The 25439-nt window shown below is 32.8% G+C and overlaps 1 protein-coding gene across 10 annotated transcripts in view; it reads left to right on the top strand.

Annotated features, from left to right (window-relative positions):
* The window catches only part of rdgB (retinal degeneration B), a 461056-nt gene extending 444509 nt beyond the window's left edge, over nt 1-16547 (top strand). For 9 of the 10 annotated variants that reach the window (XM_081771516.1, XM_081771512.1, XM_081771519.1 and 6 more), the window contains one exon: nt 5009-16547. In XM_081771516.1, coding sequence (XP_081627642.1) covers nt 5009-5117 — 109 coding nt within the window. In that variant the 3' untranslated portion in view covers nt 5118-16547. The remainder of the gene's footprint in view (nt 1-5008) is intronic. The other variant, XR_014133053.1, reaches the window with a different exon arrangement.
* The last annotated feature ends 8892 nt before the right edge of the window (nt 16548-25439 follow it).

The raw sequence follows: 25439 nt of genomic DNA, 5'->3' as shown, positions 1-25439 counted from the left end.
ACTTTCTGAACCCCTTTCCTCCCGTTATGTACACTACCGATGGACCACCGACACGTCACAACCCATGTGAACGACCAGTCGGTCTATGATATACACCATTCCCTAATATATAGCCACATTCAAAGTCATTTTAATTCCACAATAGGCGTTGTCCTGACGTTGTCCTGTGCCTGTAAGACACAGATTGTGACCTTCACACAACGGAATACACATCGTGTTAACCGATGGCCTTCAAACTATAGCAGCATGCCCTCTACAGACACACTTTCTGTGGTGCGAATTTCATTCCAATCGGATGGTTTGTACAAGATGCTCTTTAAATGCATTTTTTCCAGTAAGAAAAGGAGAAATATTGAAAGATTTGAAGCTTGAATAATTTGTTTCTCAATTGATTATTTTAAGTATTACAGTATATGGAATGAGAACTACAATCAATGTGTAATGACTATTGATTCAAGTCATAAGTGGATCGGAAAATTAAATGAAGGGTAAGGAGGAAAAAAGAAGGAATGTCACAAAACTGCATTTTAATATTGAAAACCGCGTAAACGGAGTTTTAATATTGAAAACCACGTAAAAAGAATAAGGTTATTAAATATTTTGCCCCTTTTTACATGGACATTTCAACATCTACGCGTGCGTGGCATATACAGTCAAATAGTACCAAGAGTCACCAACAGATATGACAAAGCACCCGATAAAGCACATACATGGACATTCCTTGTTTTTTCCCCTTACCCTTTAAATAATGTTTAGGGGACCCATGCGTAGGAGTGGATTCGCTAAATTATAAAATAATTTAGATGTTGAACAATTGCTGTATTCGTTTATAAACAACAACTATCGTTTGCTACTAGTATTAGTCGTAACGAGTGCCATGTATGCTCGGAACATTGTATATTTAATATTATAAATTAGGGTCAATTCATTGCAAAAAATATAACGGTCTGTTCCAAAATCGGAATCATCTCCCTTGGCATTCTCCCTTTGCTTCCCTCCCTTGGCATTCTAAATACCAGAACCTAAATAAATAAATAAATAATAAGACGCGAAATCCTACAATTACTTTGTAATTAGAATGACTGTAAGAAAATATTATATTTGAGAAGGACATAATATAATGAGATGATTTTCAGTTTATTCTACATGAAAGCAGTTCTTACCTTAAGTATTAATTCATTGGAGTCTATCACTTCTTTGCGTGTATGTCTATCAAACTTACCAACTTGTGCTTTTGTCCTTAACTTCTGATAAAACTAAATTATCTCAGAGTTGAAACACAGTTTTTGCACGTTTCATTAACAAAATAAATTCATAAATGATGAATTCATTTGCTAGATTTTATGTTTTTTATTACTTTCAATGAATTCCAAGTTAAAACAGTTAATATTTGTGTCTTATATAGTGTTGATGTTCAAAAAGGACGTTACTTTTTTTTTAATATGTATAATGGATATTATATCGGTAGTGTAACTTAGCGTCAACTTTCTTGGAGGCAGGACCGTCCACAGATTTCATAGGACTACACTTGTCAGCTCAGGTTTTATGTCTTGTTTTCAAAGGGCGTTTAGAAAGTCGCTAAATATATATATTTAAAATCCAGTTTTACTTAATTTATTCTCTAGAGAAGTTGTGATTATTTTGTCTGGAATTCAAACTTGGAAAAATTACAATCGAATAAACAAAACTTGAATTTTTTTCACGAACCTCCCGTTATTTGTTGGTGTTGTCTTCTATATGGACGGCCCTGCTCATAGATAGGGAAATTATTTAAGGACAGAGGTAGAAGACACGGTGATATAATGGTAGAGTGCTCTTTTCTGATGCAACGAGTTCCAGGTACGACCTCAGGCTATGTGAGATTGTGGAGACAACATTGCATATTTCTACTTCCTAGCAGTGGTACGCAATGAAGGGTGGTCTTTCAACAAGATAAACAAATTAAACATTTACCATATTAAGATACGTATACAAAAATGAGATGTGTAGTGAAACGATATACACTTAGGTGTTTGAATCCTTCTTTGATAAAATTCTGTATATGTCATTGCTTCCTAGTATCATTATTTCAATATTTATTTCAGCATCATACATTTTCATTTATCGTCTGGTCTCTCAACTTTTTTAAATGAGCTTGAGAACGTTAAGCGAAGAAATAAATAATTTAAAAAAAAAAAAAAAAAACTGGAATGACAGACCTAATCTGATACTATAAAGGATGTGTAGAAGTTTGTGTTTTTAACGAAACTTTCTATATAAATCATTGAACTTGATCCAGAATAATTTGAACTAATGTTAGACTTCAGAAAAGCACGTCAAACAATTGATCGTGTTACCTTATTACATAAATTAAAATACAACTGTCATTTTTGAGAACCATCAATTCGATGGATGAAAACATGCTTATTAGGAAGGGAACAGTGTATTGTCACTCCAAACGAATGATCTGATTGGTTAAAGGTAACAAGTGATGTGATACAAGGAAGAGTTTTGGACCCCCTTCTTTTCTCGTTTATAAATGACGTTACAAATTAAATAAAAGTTTCAAAGTATTACTTATATGCCGATGATCTACAATGTTCTCTTGTATAATTGCCGGCGAAATTGCATGAACCCATAGAAATATTAAACGACGATCTAAATAACATCCTACAGTGGTGAAGAGAAAATAGCTTGAAAATAAATCCAAACAAGACGAAATTTATTATTATAGGTTCGAGGTCAATATTAAGTAGCGCTGACGAAGCGCTATTACCAACCTTAATTTTAGATGGGACCGTAATTCCATTCTATGAGACGTTTTCTTGTCTGGAAACTATTATTAGTAAAAACCTTACGTGGTCAGATCATATAAGAAAAATAAGAAAAATATAACCTTGCATTCGTTATAGAAACTTAAAAAACTGCTTCATCAAGATAAAATTATACTTGTTCACTCACTAGTTGGAGCAAAGCTACTCGACTGAGGCGTTCGTTTGTCCTGATACTCCTCCGAGATGCTTAAACCGTTCTTCACCAAATTTGACACGGTGATTCGAGAGCGCGTACTGAGTGTCGTAAGGAGTCGCATGTCCCGATCGAACATACCATTGAGGAATAATCACCGAAAAACGGGGTACGCATAGGCATAACATTGGAAAAGCATTTGGTGCGCGAATTCTCATTGTAAACAATGGAAAATAAAATTTTCTGCATTAGAAATAGGACAAAACCCTTTTAATTTTGTTCTGCGAATACAGTTTTTCAAATCCATTATGCTTTTCGCTATGCCATCGTGTTCGTTCACGAAAATAATTGATACACTAAAAAATTCTATGAATAATCAATAAAGGTCGATCGCTTCGCTTCAAATTTACAATTAGCGGTACTGTGTATTAGCATTTAACTGAAGAACTTCCTTCTTAGTTACAGAGAATACAAGACAGTTGCATACGATTTATATTTAACCTGAAGCCATACCATCATGTGACTTCTTACAGGAAATAATTACAGTGACTTAATTGGGAAACTTTTCTTAATTTATATCAGAATTTAATTGCATTATTTAAAGTTCTCAAGGTTGTTCAACCTGGATATTTGTACTACTACCAATTTCAATTCTTAGGAACCTCTCATTCCATATAGACAGACTCGATTGAGGCTTTAACGGTAAAAATTCCACGGCATAAAACAAATTTTTACTCGAAATCTTTTCATAATAAACACTATATGTCTATAGACACTATACGTATATTTCTCTATTTAGAAATACGAAGAACAGGCACTTCTTCTAATAATAATAATAATAATAATAATAATAATAATAATAATAATAATAATAATAATAATAATAATAATAATAATAATAATAATAATAATAATATATGTACGTTAATATACAGGGTGTTTCAAAAGTCCCCTGACATAGGGTAACTCTGTTATCGAAGTTACAACAAAATGTAAGAGAGGAAACCGTCTCCAAATATGACATTTTCAATCTAAAGTGAAGGGATTTTTTTTAATCGGACGAGCCGTTCGAGGTGTACACTCTTTATGCGCCCAATGTTAAATGAAAATGCAACGTTGCCATTTACCTGGTCCCACAACATAAGTGAATGAAATTACTGTCTTTTACGCTAATGTATCGGCGGTCAGCCCCCATTTCAAACAGTAAATGGCAACGTTGCATTTTTATTTAACATTGAGTGCATAAAGAGTGTACAGCCCAAACGGCTCGTCCGATTAAAAAAAAAAAAATCCTTCACTTTTGATTGAAAACATCATATTTGGAAATGGTTTTCCTCTTACATTTTGTTGTAATTCTAATAATAATAGAGTTACCCTATGTCAGGGAACTTTTGAGACACCCTATATATATGTATGGTGAGTTATTAATGCTGTCATATTCTGAATGAAGACTTTTGGTTTCCTTTTAGTGTGTAAAAACCCCGACCCCACTGAAAAAGTTACGGGCCTCCCCTTGAACAACTAGCTGGCTACACCCCTGACTCTTGGTACAGTCAACGACAAAAGTTCTTTCCATTTGATGAAATTAGTTTGATGAATAACTTCAGAATGGAAGGACAATTTGAGTTCAGTTTTCAGTTAATTAAAAAGAATGTAATTTTCTGTACGTTCCAGCCCTACCACCGTTATTCCCAATTTACGAAACGGAAAGAACTTTTGTCGCTGACTGTACATGTCAATGTGTAATTCTCATTAAAGTTCGTAGATAAAAGTATATTTTAAATTTATATACTTATTATTATTATTATTATTATTATTATTATTATTATTATTATTATTATTATTATTATGATTATTATTATTATTATTAGTGCCAGTCCAGTTTATATATGCGGGGAAATGCATGACTTCATTTGTTGAATCTTTGTTAGTCACGACAAGGTAAGGAATTTCTAATAATCACTAGTAAATACTGTTAAATGCACTGAGTATTAATTATCAAGGTTTGCGAGATATTCAGCTTTTATTCTATATTAACATACTTTTTTTCTATCGTCAACAGGGCAGCAAAGAGAACACCTTCATATCCTCTAAAACCTTCCTCAGATAGTGGACCTCTAATGACTCGAACTCTGTTACCACGTTCTCCAGTGTCGCCAGAGAAAGTGTGACCTGTTTTGTTTCCATGTTGTCAGTGGTGTATTTCTTCTTTTTTTTTCTGTGGAGATTATCGTGTTCATTATGATAATTGTATATACGATTATTTGATAAGTGATGAAGAATAGGTTAAACCATTGAACAATATACTGTGGTTCGTTGTTTTGCTGTGCTGCACATTGGACAGCACAACTGATTAGCAAGCATAGGAAAGAATAATACAAACAATGCATTAATTAAAGTTACCTGTGTTCTGTTTGCCTATGTAATATATCCAATTATATATAAATAATAGAAAGTCGAAGTGTTGTGTGAACTACGTATATACATACATATATATATAATTTGTTATTTTGTTGCTACAGGTACAAGACAAAAACTGATTATTTTACTTGCAGTGTTAGGAAGATACTTTTTAAAATACAAACTATTTTCTTGCTGTGCGGGAGTGTAAATAAATACGTAAGCGATATATAAGCGCTATATTTTTTGTGAGTGCGCGCGCAAGCTTTTTCCATCTGAAATTTACATATTATGCATATTAATGTTCTGTACACAACGTGTACAAATGGAATAGCACCTCATTAAGTGTAATGAAGCATGTTTTTGTTAAAGGTCATTGAATGAATTGTTACTGATAGAGAAATACTGTATTCAAGATATATATATACATAACAGGTTAACAATCAGTCAGCATGCATCCTATAACTCTTCACTCTAAGCCACATTTGGATTGAACGATATACGTTTTTTCCTCATTAAGCAAAAATTTAAAAGTAATTTATGAATTTCGTTTTTATAATTCTTTCCATGGATTACAAGAAGAGCAAGAAAGCCTAATGATTTGTTGTACCTGTACTTTTACTGAATTAATCCCGAGTTAATCATCTCGAATAAAATTATAGTTCATTATCCGACTAGGAATATGTAATATCTTTGGTACAATTCATCAAAATTACTGTCGTTTCCGATCTATCCTGAAAAAGTGAAAACTAAAATAAATTTTCCTACCTAATCTCAACACCTTAACTGCCGCCTGATCCACCCGTGGGTCACTTTTTCTACAGTTTTATGTGTTATATCATTTTCACCGGCTTATAAGTCCAGAATTAAAGGGGTATCTAATGTCATACATGTATTTCGTTATGTTCGCAAAAATGTACAAACATTCTAATATTATTGCGGCTCGTTATTTAATTTACTCTTATGTTTGTCTGTAGTCAACACGTTAAACAAATATCACACAAAATCAGCAACAAAACAAAAACTAGCATGAACTACTAATTCTGGCTTAGGAAACCGTAAAGTTTATCTCTGCATAAACAAAAGCTATTGCACCATATTCCTTATAAATCCCCTCAATGAGGGTTGTTGGTTAGCTTGTTGAGGTGTAGCATTTTTTCAGCATAGAGGCTATATGCGACGTGGACCTACAACTTAACGTAGCATCCAAACTTCACCGAGAATCGAACCATACGCTACCTATATAGCCCAACGGAGCTCAATGAAGATTGTTATAATTTTTCTTCCAAAGATCGAGATTTATAGTATCCTGAAAATCTATACAAACATAAATATTAACAATCCACTTCTACCCAAAAGTGTATACAGACATTAAATACTAGTTTACAACATTTAATTCAAATTATTTTGATCTCGACAATAAAAATTAAAAATTTGCCCTGTGATTCTATTATTACTATTATATAACAAAATAAATAATCATTTTATTAATATATTGATAATATACAGTCTTGTTTTAAAACACATACACCTTTTATTTTGACCGGCTGTATTTAGTTGCATTGGATTTTGTGATAGAAATGATTTTTTCCCTCTATTTTAAAATATTGTCATTTCCGTTGTCTAGTTAGTTTCAGTGACTCAAAGTTGATGAAACGTAATAATTCTCATTACTCTTGATTAATTGGTACTTATTCGTAAATAATGAACTTAATATTAGCATATAATAATCTTACCATATAAATTGTTAACAATTATAAGGAGGAAAAAAAACAATATTTCAATTACAATGCTTTTAAGAATTGCTGTTTCTTGGTTAAAATCAATTGTAATTTTATATTCTACCATATATGTTTGTTCTATTCAACAATGATCTTTTACAACTCATTATATTCAGTGTTAACGATTATCACAGTTTTTTTTATTTTCTTTTCTTCAAACATTAAAATAAGTGAAATGAACAACTGTAGAACAGAGACGAATAGAACATTTATCTCTGCCTGGATAAATAATTATCTCTAAATAAGGTAGAGAGTATATTATATTATTAACGTTGTACTGAATAATGTATTATTCAAAAGGAATGCCAATCTCATGTCATGTTGTCATGGCAGACATGCACTGTAAAACCGTTCTTCTAACATCAAATAAATATTTCTTTCAGTACAAATTTTAGGATTGCCGGTGAAACAAACAAAAGAAAAAGTAGTAATTCTGTTTGAAAATCAAAGACAAAGATTGTATTTCAGATATTTAAAAATTACCAAAAGAAAGAACTGAAGAGGTGAGAAACAAGGAAATGATTGAGCTATTAAGATGCATGCTAATTGAATAAAAAATATCTACATGTCAAACCTCCAAATATAATATCCATCTTTTTGCATGTTTTTGTATGGTTTTCTCCAAGTGCTCTTTCGTATTTTGTATTTTCATTTTTAATATTCTTTTTATCAGCATAAATACACAAACAACTAGGTTTAGTTTAGATTTATTTCGTTTCTCATTGTTTTAACTATAAGTAAACAAAGTATGTTCTTCATACAACACAACAATAGTGTGAATGAGAAAATCGATTATGGTAATTTTTAGACTTTTTCGTAAATGCTGAATTTGTCATCATCGTCATTATTAATTATTTTGAGTCTCTAGTAGGTTTGAACAATAATGTTAAGGTCTAGCTAAATGTTATTTACACATTGTTAATTGTACTATTTTCTTGTTACTAATACTGTTATGTTTCCATTCCCTATAATTAACTACATTTTTTATATTGTTGAAATGTTATAATCGTTTTTTCAAATATAAATATTTTAAATGTACTAGATACCAGATGCTGTATACAGTTTAATCAGGAAAGATAACTATTTATATGGAGTATACAACTGTTTGTTTAATATTATATTTATTACTTGGCACTTGGAGTCACACCAGCTAGTTACAGAATCTCGTGTAGAAATCAATCAAATAGATATCTATAACAAATGGATACATATTATATTCAGAGTCTACATATCCTAAAAAGTGTATAGTTCCTCTATATGAGAGATATGGTATAAAATTTGATAGGATGTAAAGATTTCCTCCAAACGAGAATGTTCCAAATTTGTTTCCGGAAGTATTGAGAATGTAGTTTATAGTTCTTGAGGTAACGCTAGTTCCTGTACCACACTGTCACTTTTGTCAATTCTATTCTATATAATAAATATTAATAATAATAATAATAATTGAATATCTCAAAATGTTATAAACATTTGTTGACGTTACATTCTGTTGTAATAGAAATAATGCTAGTATATTCTGATTGTAGAAATTTATGTTTCATGAAAGAATAAAATTGTGTATGCAGATTTTACTTTTTGAGAAAAAAAGAAGTAAGAATGTGTGATTTGCAAGTGAAATACTAGGGTGAGGACATTCTAAAGCTTAATTTACAATACAATTGTGTATATAGTAACTTAAATATTTCTTTCTAAGTAATTTATCTAGTTACATATTCTAAATAAGTTTCTGAGTTGGATGCAGAAATCATTCTTTGTAGACTATCTTGTCCCCAAAATAGTGGTTGCATTATGGGTGTTGTTTATTTTATTCGTTACGAGGGAGAAACGAATCGTTCTATCCAGCTTTTTATATTCAAATTGAATTACAGTTAAATCGGTGAATTATAATTATGAACAAGGTACGTGAAAGCTTTAATGGACAGAATCATGTTATTAGATTTGTTGGTTACAACTCTAAGGATATCTATTAAGTTAGTTTGTAAATTTAAACTATCAATGAACGTGAAATTCCTCTGTTCCACAATCTTTATTATACTTATGAACCTCTGGTTACATACCCACACTCCATCCAAATATTAAGTTTCAGAGATATCAGCTTTTCAGACAATCTAACCCTGTCGTACCTTATTCTTTAAGAGGCTCTTTATTTTAGCCACTGTATAACTGCCTAGTATTCCCTAAATACAAAAGACGTTAACACTGAATACTTTTTCCATTAACTCAGCCACTTACGGATCACAAACTTCAGCCACACCTGGCTCATTTTCACCTACATCAGTTTATCCCTAATAAACTTAAACATAGTTGCGCCTTTCAATTGTTTTTTCCATAAATTAACACTTTGTCCAGTAAACACATAAACACCTTATCGAATATATTCTAACTAAAACCAATATACACTAATTACAACCTCAATAAGATTCATCATAGCATAACGCGTATATCCATAGTCAATTAAATGAATTTACGATTCATTAGCTATGTTTTGATAATGAAGGGAGAGAAATGCAAAAATATGAAATTTAGTTTTCCTTTTAATGAATACACTCACCAACTTAATTCAAGAAAATCTATATATGTAATAATTTAATTGCAGAGCGTTTATGTGTATTCGAAGGCTTGTGTTGCATATGACAACATAAGAAGACTATTTAGAACTTTAAAAATTTGTTTTTCTTATAGATTTTTTTTTTAATTTGTAGTAATTTTAAAGTTTTATATATATATATTATTATTATTAGCAAAACCAAACGCAATATGTATGAATAATGTTTAACCATGACTTGGTATTTATTGTTAATGAAATACGAATTAGCTTTGTAGTTCATTAATGGATTCCATCCTTTAAAAGTCGTCTGGTATTATCAGTAAAAAGTTGTAAAAATAGATGTCTTGGTTATTATCGTTTATGTGTTTGAAACTGACTCTGAAAGCCTCAGAATAACATGTAAATAAAAGAACACGCCCTTTGAAAAAACAATTCTTTCAGAATAGATGACGGCAAATTGATCTATGATACGAAGTAGAATAATTTGAATCTTTCTGTACCAAAATCAGCTTTAAAAATAACGAACCGGCATATTTGTAAAAAATGTTATAAGTTTTGAATTATAATATGTGAAATTTCGTGTAAATAAACACATACAATAAAAAAGAATAATTTTCACGTGTCCGTAATATCAGTTTGAAACTGTCATGATTTAAATATATTATTCAAAAGTCTGTATAGGATCTGTCTCCCTCGTAATGCGTTGTAGTAGATACTAAATTCGTGTGTTTCGGAGTCAGAGTTCATGTTCGTTCAGAGATGAAAAACATTATATTCAGAAGTCTATATATATATTAGAATATTTAATTAGAAAATGAAGTTTAGTGCATAATCAAACCATAGTGATTGGAAAAATTAATTGTAAAATTGGTAGATCTTACTATTAAAGAAACTGTATTATTTTCTGTAATAGTTGGTATTCTCTTCTATACCAAAGCGTTCGCAAAGAAATTAAACGTATAGAAACTTGCAGAACTATTAAAAAAAGTATATACAAAAAAAGTTAATATTAAATGTGTATAAATTAGTGATAGATTTGGTAGTATTATGATATGAAAGTATGTGTTTCTAAATAATCGTGTGAAACTTTACATTCTTTCTCATTTAACACGTCCTTGTGCAGAATGCTCATTTCATATGCATTTAAATGCAATATTCGTAATCTTCAATATTGCATTATATAGTTTTAACCAACTATTCTACAGTATCGTACTCTATGTAAGAACAAATCGTCAATTAGAAATGGATAGCCACATTTGGTTCCCACTGGTATGCTCTTTAGGCTAAAGGAGAGTCATGGTTAATGAAAGTGACTATTATGAAAGAATTAGTAAAAGAGAATGTGTTAAAAAAAAAGCAGACACACACACATAGAAAATATACTGTCCACTATAAACTCTCATCGCCTAGGATCGAGCCGGACCTCTCTCTCTCACTTAACGTAAGCGCTCTACCACTGAGTCATTGCGACCCTAGGTTAGATTACATTGTAGCATTTTGAAATACATTTTCGTACACATGCAGATACACTTCTGTCCAATTTTGTTTGTTTATTTAGACATTTCCACACCAGTTATTACCGAATAGCTGATGGCACAATGTCAGTGTGCCATAGTTGATCACGGTTGCATATTTAATTTAACTTTAATATTTTCACTTATTATTTTAGTCTGAAATTCAGTATTATTAAATAATTATATATATATCTAAACAGAAAATTGTTTTAATCGTCTTGTATGTGATAGTATACGTATCGAATGTTAAAATATCATTAGTTACTGTGACATTAAGTTTTCTTTAGAAATTATTCAAAGATCAACCATTAAGAGAAGATAGAAGAAAAAATAAAACATACAATAATAGAAATTGATTTACATTTAGTTTATTGCTCAAATAGTTCGTTTTTACAATTTAAATTTTCCAGATGCAGTATGAATTACGGTGAAGGTTTAGTCATATTCTAATTTTTTAATGTGAATTTACCTCATTGCCACTGAAGTTTATATGTTATTCGTAATTAAGAATGTGTATAAACTTACATATTTCTTTGATGGACTCACTCAAAAAAAAAAAAAAAAAAAAAAGTGAACTTCATTTCTGTTTATTTGTCTAATGGAAGAAGAGAAAACGGATTATAGGGATATGGAAAAGGTAACTTTCAGTTTGCAACACTGATCTTTTATTATTATTATTATTATTTTTCGATATATATTCACTTTTGTTTCATTCACTTCATTGATTTTTATTGTTTCTTTATCAAATATTTAATGATAGTCACTCTTTTTAGCAAGACATTAAATTTGTATAAATATATTCATGTGGCTTTCCATATCTGATTACATGGACCAACAGTATACAGAATTTTCACAGACCAAACTTGTAAATTATGCTTAGCTGTAATCAATTACACTGTATAATTATGTACAATAAAAATAATCCACTTTTCCCTGTTGAACATTTGAGTAGTCCAACATTTGAGTGTGTTGAATTAGAAGAATCTTTAATATCGCAAATCGATTGAATATGAATTAATGAAAATATACTAGATAAAGATTTAACTATTATCCTCTGTAATATCTTTGGAAAAGAAAAAGAGAAAAAGCTGCTTATGTACTGTTAGTTTTTTATTGTTGCTTTTATTCTTAGCTATAAGATATTTTTAGTTGACTAGTTCACATAATGTAATTAAGAATTAAATTGTTCTCATTTTGTACTTATCATTTGTACTGTAATTTTGTTTTTGTTGTTATTATTATTGTGCTTAAAGATTATAAACTAGAGCGGAATATCATACTAAATATGTTAAGTAATTCCTTTATGTTTGCTTAGTTGTGGAGGTATTTGAATTGTTATGGTTACTATTTTAACCCTCTTTAAGATTAGTAACATAATTCCAATATTTTTAACTCAAAAAATGAAATATTATATTCTACATGCCGAATAAACAATTCTCTGTTTCAGAGCTAGCTGCGAAATATACGTAAAATTCAGAAAATAAAAGTATCATTATAAAGTAATGGGAGTCACACAATGTCTACATGTGAATAAATATTTAATAGGAAACAAAATTTGATCACTTTACTGACACATCCAAAATGAATCATTTAAGGAAAGAAGCAGTATCTACATTCTAGAAGCATTCTTGTAAATGTGTAAACAAACAAACTAAAAACCTTATTTTCTCTGTTAATTTTGATTTGTCAACAAAAATGCAGAATTTCTTTTTTGAATTTTTGTAGAAACGCTGAAGCACTTCTCTTAGGTTTTAGGACATTTTTCCAATTTTTGTCAAAATAAGTTTGATATGCTTGTTGATGTATTTTATCAGATACTACATGATGGTTACGAACAACACATAACAAACTATATATGTACTAAGCTTTCAACATTGTCTTACGTCCGGTCAATCAGCCATGTTTAGTGATATCCAAGTGATATAGCTAAAATCGGAATTAACAAAATAAACTGCCAAAAGTGGCTGACGAAATTATTATATAAAAAAGCAAAAGTAGTGGGCAAAATAAAAAAATAAGAAAAATAACTTTGTAAACAATAAACTAGTAGAAAACATTTAGAAAGTAAATACAATCGATATACTAATCGAATAAATAATTTGGATAGTATGAAATAAAATATAATTTATTTTACAGTTAGTACTTACCACTTAAAATTGCTAGAAACTTGCAAATTGTTGAACGCGTAAGGGATTAATGAAATAAAGGAGGATGACACACGCATCACACTATCAAACTTTATTCATACATACTTATATTAACATGTTAGAAAATATTTAATGCATGTAAAATATTAAAATGAAATTATTTTACATCACACTAACAGTTCGTTTTCATTCCAGGAAATTCAGTTTGCCTTTTTATTTTGTGAAATAATCAGCAACTTCTTTAGATTTTTAATCGCAAGACTCTGCTTGTATTTCCTTGTTCTTAGCAATTAGAACGAAACTGCACGTACATTTGGTTGAAGCACTTATAGATTGGTGTTCGTATTGCCTCCAAACAGAGCAACGATTTTGTCGTATAAAGCAAATTTGTCAGTTACTGCCATTAACATACAGCATTGTAGATCGGATGTTTCATCAGATAAGATCACAGAATCTATCATTTTGTCTTGAACACCCACAATTTAGCAGAAAATGTCGAACAAGAATTGGCTGAAGTTTGATGTCATATTTGATGAATCTAAACTGACTGCAATCCATTTTGTTCTGTTCAAATTCTCTTTTACTTTGTTCAATATATGCAGTGATAAGACATTGATAATAATTGTTTCTGATTCAGTACACGCAAAAGAAATTTTTACGTCGACAGCCAGTAATGTGCGAGAAAACTTTGGTCGTGGCTCACAGTATGATAAACAGCAGCAGCTTCACTTACTACTATGTATTTCGTACTTCCATTATCAAAGTCATGTATTAACTTAAATGAGGTAATGTCTTTAACTGAAATCAGCTTCCTTTTGTTTCTGGATATATGGCCGTTTGCAGATATCGTTTCTGCCTTCATATGCAACGAAAAGAGTGTACGTTACGGTGTTGGCAAACAGTCTTCTTCCCAGTACTAGATTATTTGTCCAATTGAACAAATTTACCTTTGATACTAGTTAAAGGTGTAGTTTTACCTCTTTGATATTACAGGGCTAGACCTAAAGCTTCATAAAATTAAACTTGAAGTATTCAAGTTGAATCACAATATAGCACAAAACTGCTAACAAACAAACAAAACCATGCTAAACAGACGCTGGCTATGAACGTGAAGTTATCGACATGCATTTTTTTTTTTTTTTATTTTCTCTGAATAAATTACAGATTGAATAATGCGACTTCATAGTTATACAGATCACTTGTATCTGTTGACTGATATATTAATATGTGAGTTATGAATGACAATTTACTATTAACCAGTATTAAAAACGGACAAAATTTGATAATATTGTTGAAATGACTTAAGATGAAAATGGTAGACGAGAGATAAGATGAAAATGGTAGATCCTTTCTATCTCAACTGTTGGCGCTACTGTCGATATGTGATTTCCAGTACCTCCCTCGAAAGAGGCGGGATAAGTTGTTGTGACCGACATCTTTCAATTGCTAGATGCAGAAGCGTTGCCACAATGAATTATTTCACGGGCTTCGCTGTGGTTTGTCTTATTAGCCATTCTAAGTAGCCTATGATCTTCATCGTCAAGATCAATCGACTGAATGACAAATTGGCAACACAGCTGAGGTCATTCACTTCTTTTCCTTAAGCAAAGGGAGGGTTTCCTCTGTCAGAGGGCGGCGGAGGTTGGACCGAAGTATAGTTCGCATAGTTTCCGAGGGCACAGGTGGAATAGACAGGCTCTACCGTCTAGTTCAATACGGTACATGTGGTCAGCCTACGTAACCATCATGCATGCACTTATCTTTGTTCAGGGTTTTCTCTGTTGTAACCGTGTATATGCAATAGAGTATCGACAATTCAAATTGGATAGGAGCAAGCTACTTCAGATTATACGGAAAGGTAGTTTTTCAATTTCACAATTTTCTAGTAGGATCAGAGGCATGCGCAAGAGCTCCGGCCACTGCCCCTTCCCTCTTGAGGAAGATATTATGCAAAAATAAACATTTACCATATTAAAAAATACATGCAAACACGAAAATGATATGAGCTTGGAAGTTTGAACTTCCCCTCCCTCATTCTCCCATGATGAAATTCAGCGTACTCTACTGTGCAGGATCGTATAATATAAATTAAATACATTCTTTCACTTATTTTTAAACCAGCTTATCGTTACAATGTACATGACATGTATTACACTATTGTTATTTTGCCCCCTCCGCTGGTCTAGTGGCTAGTGTGCGCCTTTGGTGGTCGGAATGCATTGAACTCATTATAGCAGCTCAGATTCTACCTTAAATTGTAGATTTAGTCTTACATAGCCTTGGTGCTAAAAAGAGATGCTAAACTTCAATGATCAAACTATTGTTGTTTTGTAAAAAACTTTATGCTGTGTTGCACTATTTTCTATGCATAGTATAGTTAAAGGCCATCTGGAGACTAGAAGAAACGAAACCGAAAGGAGATGGCAACAGAATATGGCGTGGATCAATTAAACCAACTCAGCTACAATTAAGAAACTGAATATCCAAACATAAGAAGTAAATTTTAAACTGCAATGTAAAAATGAAATTGGGCAGGTGTCTTACAAACAATCAGAACTCATATTAAAATGAAATATGTTTGTATTACTGTACTACGTACATAACTCTTCACTGTTCTTAAAACAATAACGCGTAGGAGCGACCTAGCCATTGTTGTTAGAATAGAACAACAATGTAACTGACTTGAAAAGTGAGCCGGGAAGTGCTTTTGTCATTTGTTAAAAGCAGTCTTTTCTTTTTCTGGGTAGCTGGAATTATACAAATTTAGGATTATCGATACTGTACAGCAATTGAGATTTTAAAAGCCAAGAAAAACATTGTGATTTTCCAAAACACCCGAAAGGTTACTGAACCTAATCCCTGCACTACATCATTTGATTAAATAAACCATTTTCTTATAAATTCGAATTTGTAACACAATACATAGAATATTTCTTTTATTCATTCCTTATTCTGTATCAGTTTTCACATATTTTTTTTCTGCTGTTGTGAGTACTATTTGAAGTGTAGACCTTCATTTATGAAGTCTTCCAGTATAATTCTCAGCAGTTGAAGAATAGCAATAGCTCTGAAACCGAGCGAGCATGTTATATATCCTTTTTTAATGAGAATTTTTCTACAATGGAAAACTAATGTTTAACTCGAGAAGGAGCTTTCAAATCAACACTAAAAAGAGCTTTTCTTTTTGAAATAATACTTTTTTTTTTTTTTTTTTTTTTTTTTTTTTTTTTTTTTTTTACAAAAATTAGTGAATTAGCAGTAGACGAAAAGTGGGTCATACTTATTGTGCAGCTCAATATATTATATGTGTATATGTTGTGTATATATATATAAAAATTGGTCCTTAATCTAGTATCAAAACAAACTCTCAAAGTGTTAGTTTTATTTTCAAAGACATGATCAAAGATTTTTTAAAAAGACAAATTTAATTTTGAAGAAATAAATAACCAAAAAATACATTTATATGTATATACAAATATATTTGCTTACGATGTCTATTTCAGCAAGCAAGCATTAAAACAAAATATACTAAACGTGTAAGTCAAAAGAAAAAACAAAGAAAGACGATTACAAGTAGAATTTTTATACATCTTTTAAAAAAATGTGTTTCATATATACACATATATATTTTCTTTTTGTAAAAATAATTATATAAAATTTTTAAAAAAATAAAAGGATTCTGATGTCTGAGTCGAGTATGTATGTTGCTTTGCAACAGTAAGAGTATGTGATTACTTCAATATGCACCTCTTTCAACAGTTCTTTGCAGTTGTTGTGACAATACTTAACTGTCCAGAGTTGTGTTGTTTTAATTTTAAAATGTAAAATGATAATTAATGCATATGTATAAATATCTTTAAATTAAAAATAAATCATGTATAGTATTTTCATTTGAATGTTGACTTTTGAAGAATGGCTATGAAGAACAAAGTATTTTAAAGAAAAAAACATAATGTGATAAAATTTAGCTTTAAAAAAAGCTATGGGTTAATACCTGTATGTTATATATAAAAAAGGAATTGCTTGATGACGATTGTATGTTTAAAAGATTTTAGTCTAGTCATGTAAAATTGTTCAAAGTATTCTAAAAAATATAAGTTAAATAAACAGAACTTGTGCAACTCGCATGTGTATTATTGCTGTTTAAACCACTAACAAATCATTCCACTTAAACCACTTAGCGTAAGAGCCCATCTTGAGTGCCTGAGCTGCTCCAACGCCATCTATTAGCCACCGGCTGAACTAAGGCCAGCTTAGCTACGAGTACGTGGTCAGCGCGCTGCGTCCCTATCACTAAACGATTTCAGGAGCTTTCTAGACGTAGTGGCCGTCACGTCTTGGTTTCATGTGACTACCCAGTTTGCCTCACGACGCTGGGTGGACGCCGAAAATGGGGAAGCACCGGCCGGGAATCAAACCTGGGATCACGCGGACGTAAGTCCAACGTTCTAACCACTAGACTACGATGTCTCCTACTAACAGATCATTACATGGATTAACAATAATAATACCATACAAATGAGAAGTAAATTAGAAAAGAAAGGCAGAGAAATTATTTAATTACGCTCTATACCAATACAGACACAATAATTAAGAACTAACAATAATGAGTTAATAATATATTCCCTTGCAAGATTTAGGAAGGATATCGATACTAATCAAAATGAAGATTTCGAGGATATATCCTATACATATTAGCTACATATTTGACTTACAAGCAAGGTTTTCCAAGTGTCACACTCCGATTTGCTTGAAACTCTACAGTGAATAAAGGAATCAAAAGTAAAACGTGTTATATATATATATATATATATATATATATATATATATATATATATATACCTGCCAACGTGAGCGATGAAGGTGGGTAAACACCCCTCTAAACTGCGAATATAGGGCAATATGACACCTTTCGGCAAGGCCATAACTAGTAACGGATAATGTGGATTTGCTTGAAATTTCTGCAGTGAATAAAGGAATCAAAAGTAAGACACATCTGTTTTTTTTTATATCGGCCAACGTGGGGGATGTAGCGGGCAAAAACTCCCTAAACTGTGAACATAGGGAATATGACACTTTTTAGCAAGGTCATTACCAGCAACGCACAATGCAGATTCATACCTGTATTTACATTCGATGTATGTAAGTTTCAGTCGTACAGTCCAATTTTAGAAAGCTCTGCTGTAATTTAGATTTATCCCTCCTTGGTCTAGTGGCGCATGTGTCTTTGGTTCGATTTCCGGTGGAAGAGTACAAAAATGTAATTTCACAATCACTCACTTTCATTAATCATCCGGTCTCCTTTAGCCTAAAAGCTAAATATGTACGACATTAATTTTTTAAAAGAAATCATTTTATTTTCTTGTAGTTTAGGTTATATCTTTACTTATAATGGAAAACTCAAGAAGTATACTTGCACAATAATGTACAAATTTACACTGGTATGAAAAAAGGGCCTCGATTCAATGTTGTCCACACATCATAATTATTGGTGAGTCTAATTCCCTAAAAAGATTATGTTATGATCCTGAGACCAGACTATAAGAAGATGTACTGAATTATTTCAGTAGTCTATTGCACACTCGAATCCGTACTAGAGCCTTTCTATTTCAAGTGTACCCCTTCTGGCGCTGCTCTCGATGTGTGTTTTCCCTTACCTCCCTCGAAAGAGGATGGACATGTTACTGCGAATGAGGTCTTTCAATTGTTGGATGCGGAAGCGTTGTCAGAATGAATTATTTCACGGATTTCGCTGTGCTCTTTCTTGCTGGCCATTCTAAGTAGCCTACGATCTTCACTCATCAAGACCAAACGACCGAATTGAGAAATTGACAACACAGTTGTCATTCACTTCTTTTCCCTAAGCAAAGGAGGGATTCCTCCGTCAGAGGGTGGGGCCGAAGTGTGTTTCGCGTATTTTCCGAGGGAACATCTGAAATAGACACGCCATACCCAGTACACAAGACAATCCTAAGAATCAAAGGATTTTATTTCCTTCCCTTCGGAGGTGGTATTTGTCGTGAAATTTTTCAATTGTGTACTTTATCCGTTATTTTTCATTTTAGCTTTTCACAAAAATTCTAGTAATTTCGCGGTGTTCTCAATTGATTTTATATTTAGCTCTTTTACTTTAAAACTTAGCCTTCCTGCTAGTTTTAGTCTGTTCTCTTGTTCTTCCATGCATTTTTGCCAAATGCATGTCTTCCTTAACTTTGTTGTTTCAATAAGAAATGTTCTATTTTATAGCTTTCTTGTAAACACAGTTGGCACTTTATATTTACCTCCTTAATCAGTGGCGACCGGTGGATTGTGGTTTCAGGTGTTGCAGTACGAACGATCGGAGACAGATATAAACTGGACTCATTGCGTAATCAGCATAACTTTAGATGCAAATGCTATGTGACATGTGAAATTAAATAAAATTATATTTTTGAAAAATAAAATTAAAAAAAAAAATAATACAGAACATTTTATCCGATTAGTCACCTTATTTAATTAATAAGTCCATTCTCTTCTCTTTGGTTGGAGCAAATCTGCCTAATACATGCTGGTTGAACTCTGGTATTCTTATTAACAGGTCATTTTCGATGGAAAGCATAACCAATGGTGATAACCTTTCTTGGGACATTCATTTCCTTGAAAGTGTCAATTCCTTTCGACGTGGAAAAACGCCTTTTTCCCCTTTGCTGACGTTATAGGTGCAGTTAATATTAGTTTCAGAAGCTTTGTAGATTCACTAAATATTTTCTCTAGATTACTGCGAACAATTCATTCTAGCAAACCCAGTCCCTGACAGTGATCCAAATTCCTCTGTAGAGTAGACTGAAGACAGTTCGTGGCAGAGATTAGTGTTGTAAAAACATGTAAATTGGACACGCTTTATTCAGTTTATCTAGGAAGATTTAAAATAAATTCTGGAAATATATCTAGTGCAAACAACATTGCTGCCATAAGATGTCCTGTGAATTTAAACCGGATTTTTTTCGAGCACTCCTGAATTGTCATTTGCTTGTTTCGTCTAAGCCTTAATTGCAATTTTTTCCTCAGTACAGAGCTGAGCGAACTGCTTTGTTGTAAGCTATTTACAGAAGTCATGGTATACAATTCAATCAGAATTTGTAGATTATTTACAGAATTAAAGCAGACACAATGCAAGTAAATCTAATAACTAAAATCCAAAACAACTGATTCAAAAAAAAAAAAAAAAAAAAAAATCCAAAAGAGGTATATAAATTGCGAATGTCACATATACACGAACACACACACATGTCCATAAAAGGAAAACTACATTCCAAATCATCCGTCTTGGTTGTAAGCAATGCACTATGAACGAAATCTTTCTATCGAGGCGAAATAATGTTTATCAATGTCATACGTTCTGGAAAGCAAACTTTGAAACCCGTCAAATGTAGACCCAGCATGTAAGAGGAGCCAAAAGTCAAAGAACGTCACAACAAACCGTATTACCAGTTCTACACCCAAAAATGTTTGCTGGGAGGGGTCCAAAGTATTTAAGGGGGTGCATCACGTATATGTAATATCGAACGTGTCGCATTCTGCACCCGAAAAGATTATAACTAATTTTTAATTACTGTCACCTATAGTTGTAAAAAAAATGATTATTTTTATAAGAAAAGAAAGTAGTGGGATAGCTAAACCTCCGAAGTCGGGAAAATATTTCACTTCCGGATACCAGTCTGTCCTTTCCAGCGCAGTAAGTATAGGTCATAAGAAATCGAAAAAGACCGGGACACAGGTTTTTCCTGGTCTAGGGTGGTCGTGGCTGCCATTTTCCAAAATGGCTGCCCTGTACCACAAACTGTAGGTGTAAGTCAGGTGCAAGTATCTCAAATGAGCAATATCGGTGTCTATTTATTGGCTTTTGATGACGCTGAGTCGATTTGAATATTTTCTTAACATGTAAAATACATAATGAATGACAAAGCCGTCATTTTTAAAGATGGAGGACCTATAATGCTATTTATGGAAGTAAATCAGGGAGTAAAAGTCCTACAAGTATAAATTTGGTCTCCATTTATAGGTTTTCGAGGTCGCTGAGTTAATTGGAACAGTTTTTGGAATGGTCAGATAAATTCCTTAAAATCTGTCATTTATCAATATGGTCTCATTAATAAAATTGTTTCACATCTATTTTTTATAGTAAAATGTCAAGGAAATCAATATCGTGTGGCATGACAGTATTTCCCTGGCGTATCTTTATTATTTATCAGGGTTTTTCAAGAAAATTTTTATAACTGCACATTGCTCCCTCCCATATATATACAACGACAATGACATTTCTGAGTGTTAAAATTTCTGGAATCAAGTCATGCAGCTGGAAAGTTTGCTTCTATGCTTCATTTTTAGCATCCGAACATCTAATTACCACATGTATTTGGAGACATTAGAACTTATATGCCCATGGACATTTGCCCTGGATGCTGTTCATTTTTGTCGGTGGTTGCCTGTATTTGTTCGCACTCTGAAGGAGTTACCAACCAGACATCCAGAGATTTACGCGGAATTCTGCAGCGGCCATTTTACTAGTTGTAGAACTGGAGCATTGTTTTCATCTATCCCCGATGACCAATTCCACGAACAAATCAATAAGCTTGTGAAAGGAAATGGAGGTGCCATAGGAATTCTTTATAACAAAGACGCTTTATTGAAGTGGATGTTGGCAGGTCCTACACTTTCTGCAATGTTATCGAAGTCCGAGGAGAGTATATTTTTCCAAGCGCAATCAACATCATCGCGACCACTGGATCATCACGAAGATACTAATGTTCATAATGAAATATTTCGGAAACACGTGAGAAATTTTATTGCTGCTCTAAATGAACATCTAAATCCATTTGAAGGCGATGTGTTGGTATCAATTGACATTCGGCAGATAATGCCAAAAGATGAAATGAGACAGAGAATTAAAGAATTGCATGAGAAGGTACTTCAGCAGTATGAGGAATACGTAACAAATCGTCTCGATTATGTTAAATTCTCGATACACGATGTCATTCCGAAAAGCAATATTTCAATATTCAACACACCCGTGAAGAAGAAATGTGCCACAAACGAGAAGATAGTGAATTTGCGAAGAGATTCAAATCTCTTTTGTAAATTGTTCATCGCATCGCAATCACGTGAAAGTGATATTTATCACTTCTTTGCTCACGAGAACCAACCATGTCCCCCCTCTCTCTCTCTGACAACGGAAGACTACGTCAATCTGCTAACAAACAAGACGTACTGGAGTGTATTAACATCGAAGAGAAGGAGAGATTTGACGCACCTGACTTCAGTGCTACTGTTCTAGATGGTGCGGCTATAGTGCACATTCTTAAGGTTGGTAAATCTAAGACGTTTCAAGACTACTTCACTATGTTTTTAAACCATATATAAATTATGTGTTGAAGACCGTAACTCGAGTAGACGTCGTCTTTGATACGTACAAGTCCACTTCTCTTAAGAGCGATACCAGGCAGAGAAGAAAATGTAATAGAGGCGTTTACGTACGTGTTCGGCCATCTACTCAAGTTCCTATGACTTTCTGAAAGAAGGCAGTAACAAAGAAGAGTTATTTACGCTTCTAGCGGAGCTGCTCATCCAAGAAATATATGATGGTAAAAAGTTGTGTGTACTATTGGCGAGAATGTTGTGACTTCATCCTTAGTGCTAGATGTGAATGGTATTTCACCATCATGGCATGAGGAAGCATATGGACGACTTATGTTACACGTCAAACATGCAGCTGAGCATGGTCACAGAAAAGTATGTATTCGAACAGTAGACACAGATGTTGTAGTAATTGCGATCGGTGTGTTTAGCAAGATACAGCACCTTGATGAACTATGGATTGATTATGGAAGTGGAAAGTTCAGGCACTATATCGCAGTTCATGATATCCGCTCCGGCCTATGTCCCCAGATCCAGAAAAATCTACATGCATTTCATGCTTTTAGTGGGTGTGACACTGTGTCAGCATTCTGTGGAATAGGCAAACGAACGGCGTTGAAAGCATGGATGCAGTACAGAGAAATGGATTCAGCATTTCAACATATGTACGAAATGGGTTTTGAGGTAGAGGAAGAGGTGCTTGCTGTTATTGAGTGGAATGTTGTCCTCTTATATGATAGAACGTCTCACTTGAATGATGTAAACGAGCGTAGACGGATACTGTACACGAAGAAAAATCGCGCAATAGAAAACATACCACCTACGAAGAATTCACTTATTCAGCATATAAAGCGTACAGCTTTGCAAGCAAAACTATGGCGCAATTGTACAAATCATGAATATATGACGCCAGATCCAGACAGCTATGGTTGGAAACGAAGTGATCAGTATACACCTATTTGGGCAACAATTCCAGACATATCCAAAAGTTGTAAGCAACTTGTTGCATGTTCTTGCAAAAAGCGCTGCTCTACATGCAAGTGTGTGAAAAAGAGTTTACCATGCTCTCAACTGTGCACATGCGAAGGACACTGCTCTACAGCTGATTTTTCGTAAAATTAAGTTCAAGCTGTTCACAACTTTTTCCTTTATTAACTATTGTAAATGAACTTAATAAATGTAAATGTATTTCTTTCAGCATTAAAAAACTTTAAAATATTCTAATAAACTGAGTCACTTCTGAAACCTATAAATAGACATGAATTTTACACATGTAGCGATTTTCCTTCCTGATTTGTGCTCAGCTTGAGCCTTATACGTCGGCCATTTTTGAAAATTGCGGCTTCCGGCAATCAAACATATATCTCACTATTCCAAAAACTGTTCCAATCAACTCAGCGATCTCGAAAACCTATAAATGGACACCAAATTTACACTTATAAGACTTTTACTCCCTGATTTACTTCCATAAATAGCATTATAGGTCCTCCATCTTTAAAAATGGCGGCTTTGTCATTCATTATGTATTTTACATGTTAAGAAACTATTCCAATCGACTCAGCGTCATCAAAAACCAATAATTAGACACCGATATTGCTCATTTGAGATACTTGCACCTGACTTACACCTAAAGTTTGTGATACAGGGCGGCCATTTTGGAAAATAGCAGCCACGACCACCCTAGACCAAGGAAAACCTGTGTCCCGATCTTTTTCGATTTCTTATGACCTATACTTACTGCGCTGAAAAGGACAGACTGGTATCCGGAAGTGAAATATTTTTTCGCTAAGCTATCCCACTAAAGGGTGCATGATGAGGCGTAAAATAGAATATTTGGCCTATATCAATCATATTTCTGTTAAACAAGTATAGTTCGTTAAGAAAGTCTACAAATGTTAGTCGCATATGCAATTTTTTGGGAGGTCCTTACCCGGTGGACCCTCCTCGTGGCTGTGCCCCTGAACATTGCTAACTAGTCCCAAATTTAATGTGGCGTTTCCCATCATACAATTTTATGTGAAAAGTTAGCGAGAATATAAAATACATTTATTCTATAAATGAAATATGTATATACTAAAATTTTATCCACAGTGGGGGGGGGGGGATTCTATATATTGACTGATTAATATTTGGTTCACAAATTACTGTACAATAATTAACTTGTAAATACGCATTTACTTTCATTTGTTTTCTGCTTTACTACATATTTTCTTTCTTATTTTGTAATTCTGCAATCAGTTTTTTGAAATTGTTATATTGGTTTGCTTCAGTATAGTCCCGCAATTTAAAAACATGAATGCATAAAAATAAATTCCATTTGTTAATTGGTAGTGAAATAAAATTCAGAAATCTTATTTAGCGCGAAAAATCTTCTCGTTCACTAGAAACCGTGCCGCGTCGCAGAAGCACAGCAACGATCAGAGCCTCTAACTTCTGACAAGTAAACCTTACGTTTGGGTGAATCGAGTTGCTGACTGAGACACATATGAGAAAGTAGTACTAAATGTGGTCAGTATTTCAGTGAAGTTGTAGGTGCGAAGCTCCAGGGGTTTAGGAGATACAGCTACCAGAACATCACATGGAAGTACAGAATAGTCTTCATACACTTGGAGGTAAAAGCTCTGTAAGACCTCTTGTAACGACAAAAGGTGAATAACAAATATATGGGTATATATTAGGACTAGGGGGAAGTCATATAGTAAGGGTATAC

The sequence above is a fragment of the Thermobia domestica genome, chromosome 9, assembly GCF_964235325.1.
Source record: "Thermobia domestica chromosome 9, izTheDome1.hap1.1, whole genome shotgun sequence".
In the NCBI taxonomy this organism is placed as follows: domain Eukaryota; kingdom Metazoa; phylum Arthropoda; class Insecta; order Zygentoma; family Lepismatidae; genus Thermobia; species Thermobia domestica.
Note: the sequence above shows the minus strand (reverse complement) of the source record. Positions and strands in the feature narration are given on the sequence as shown.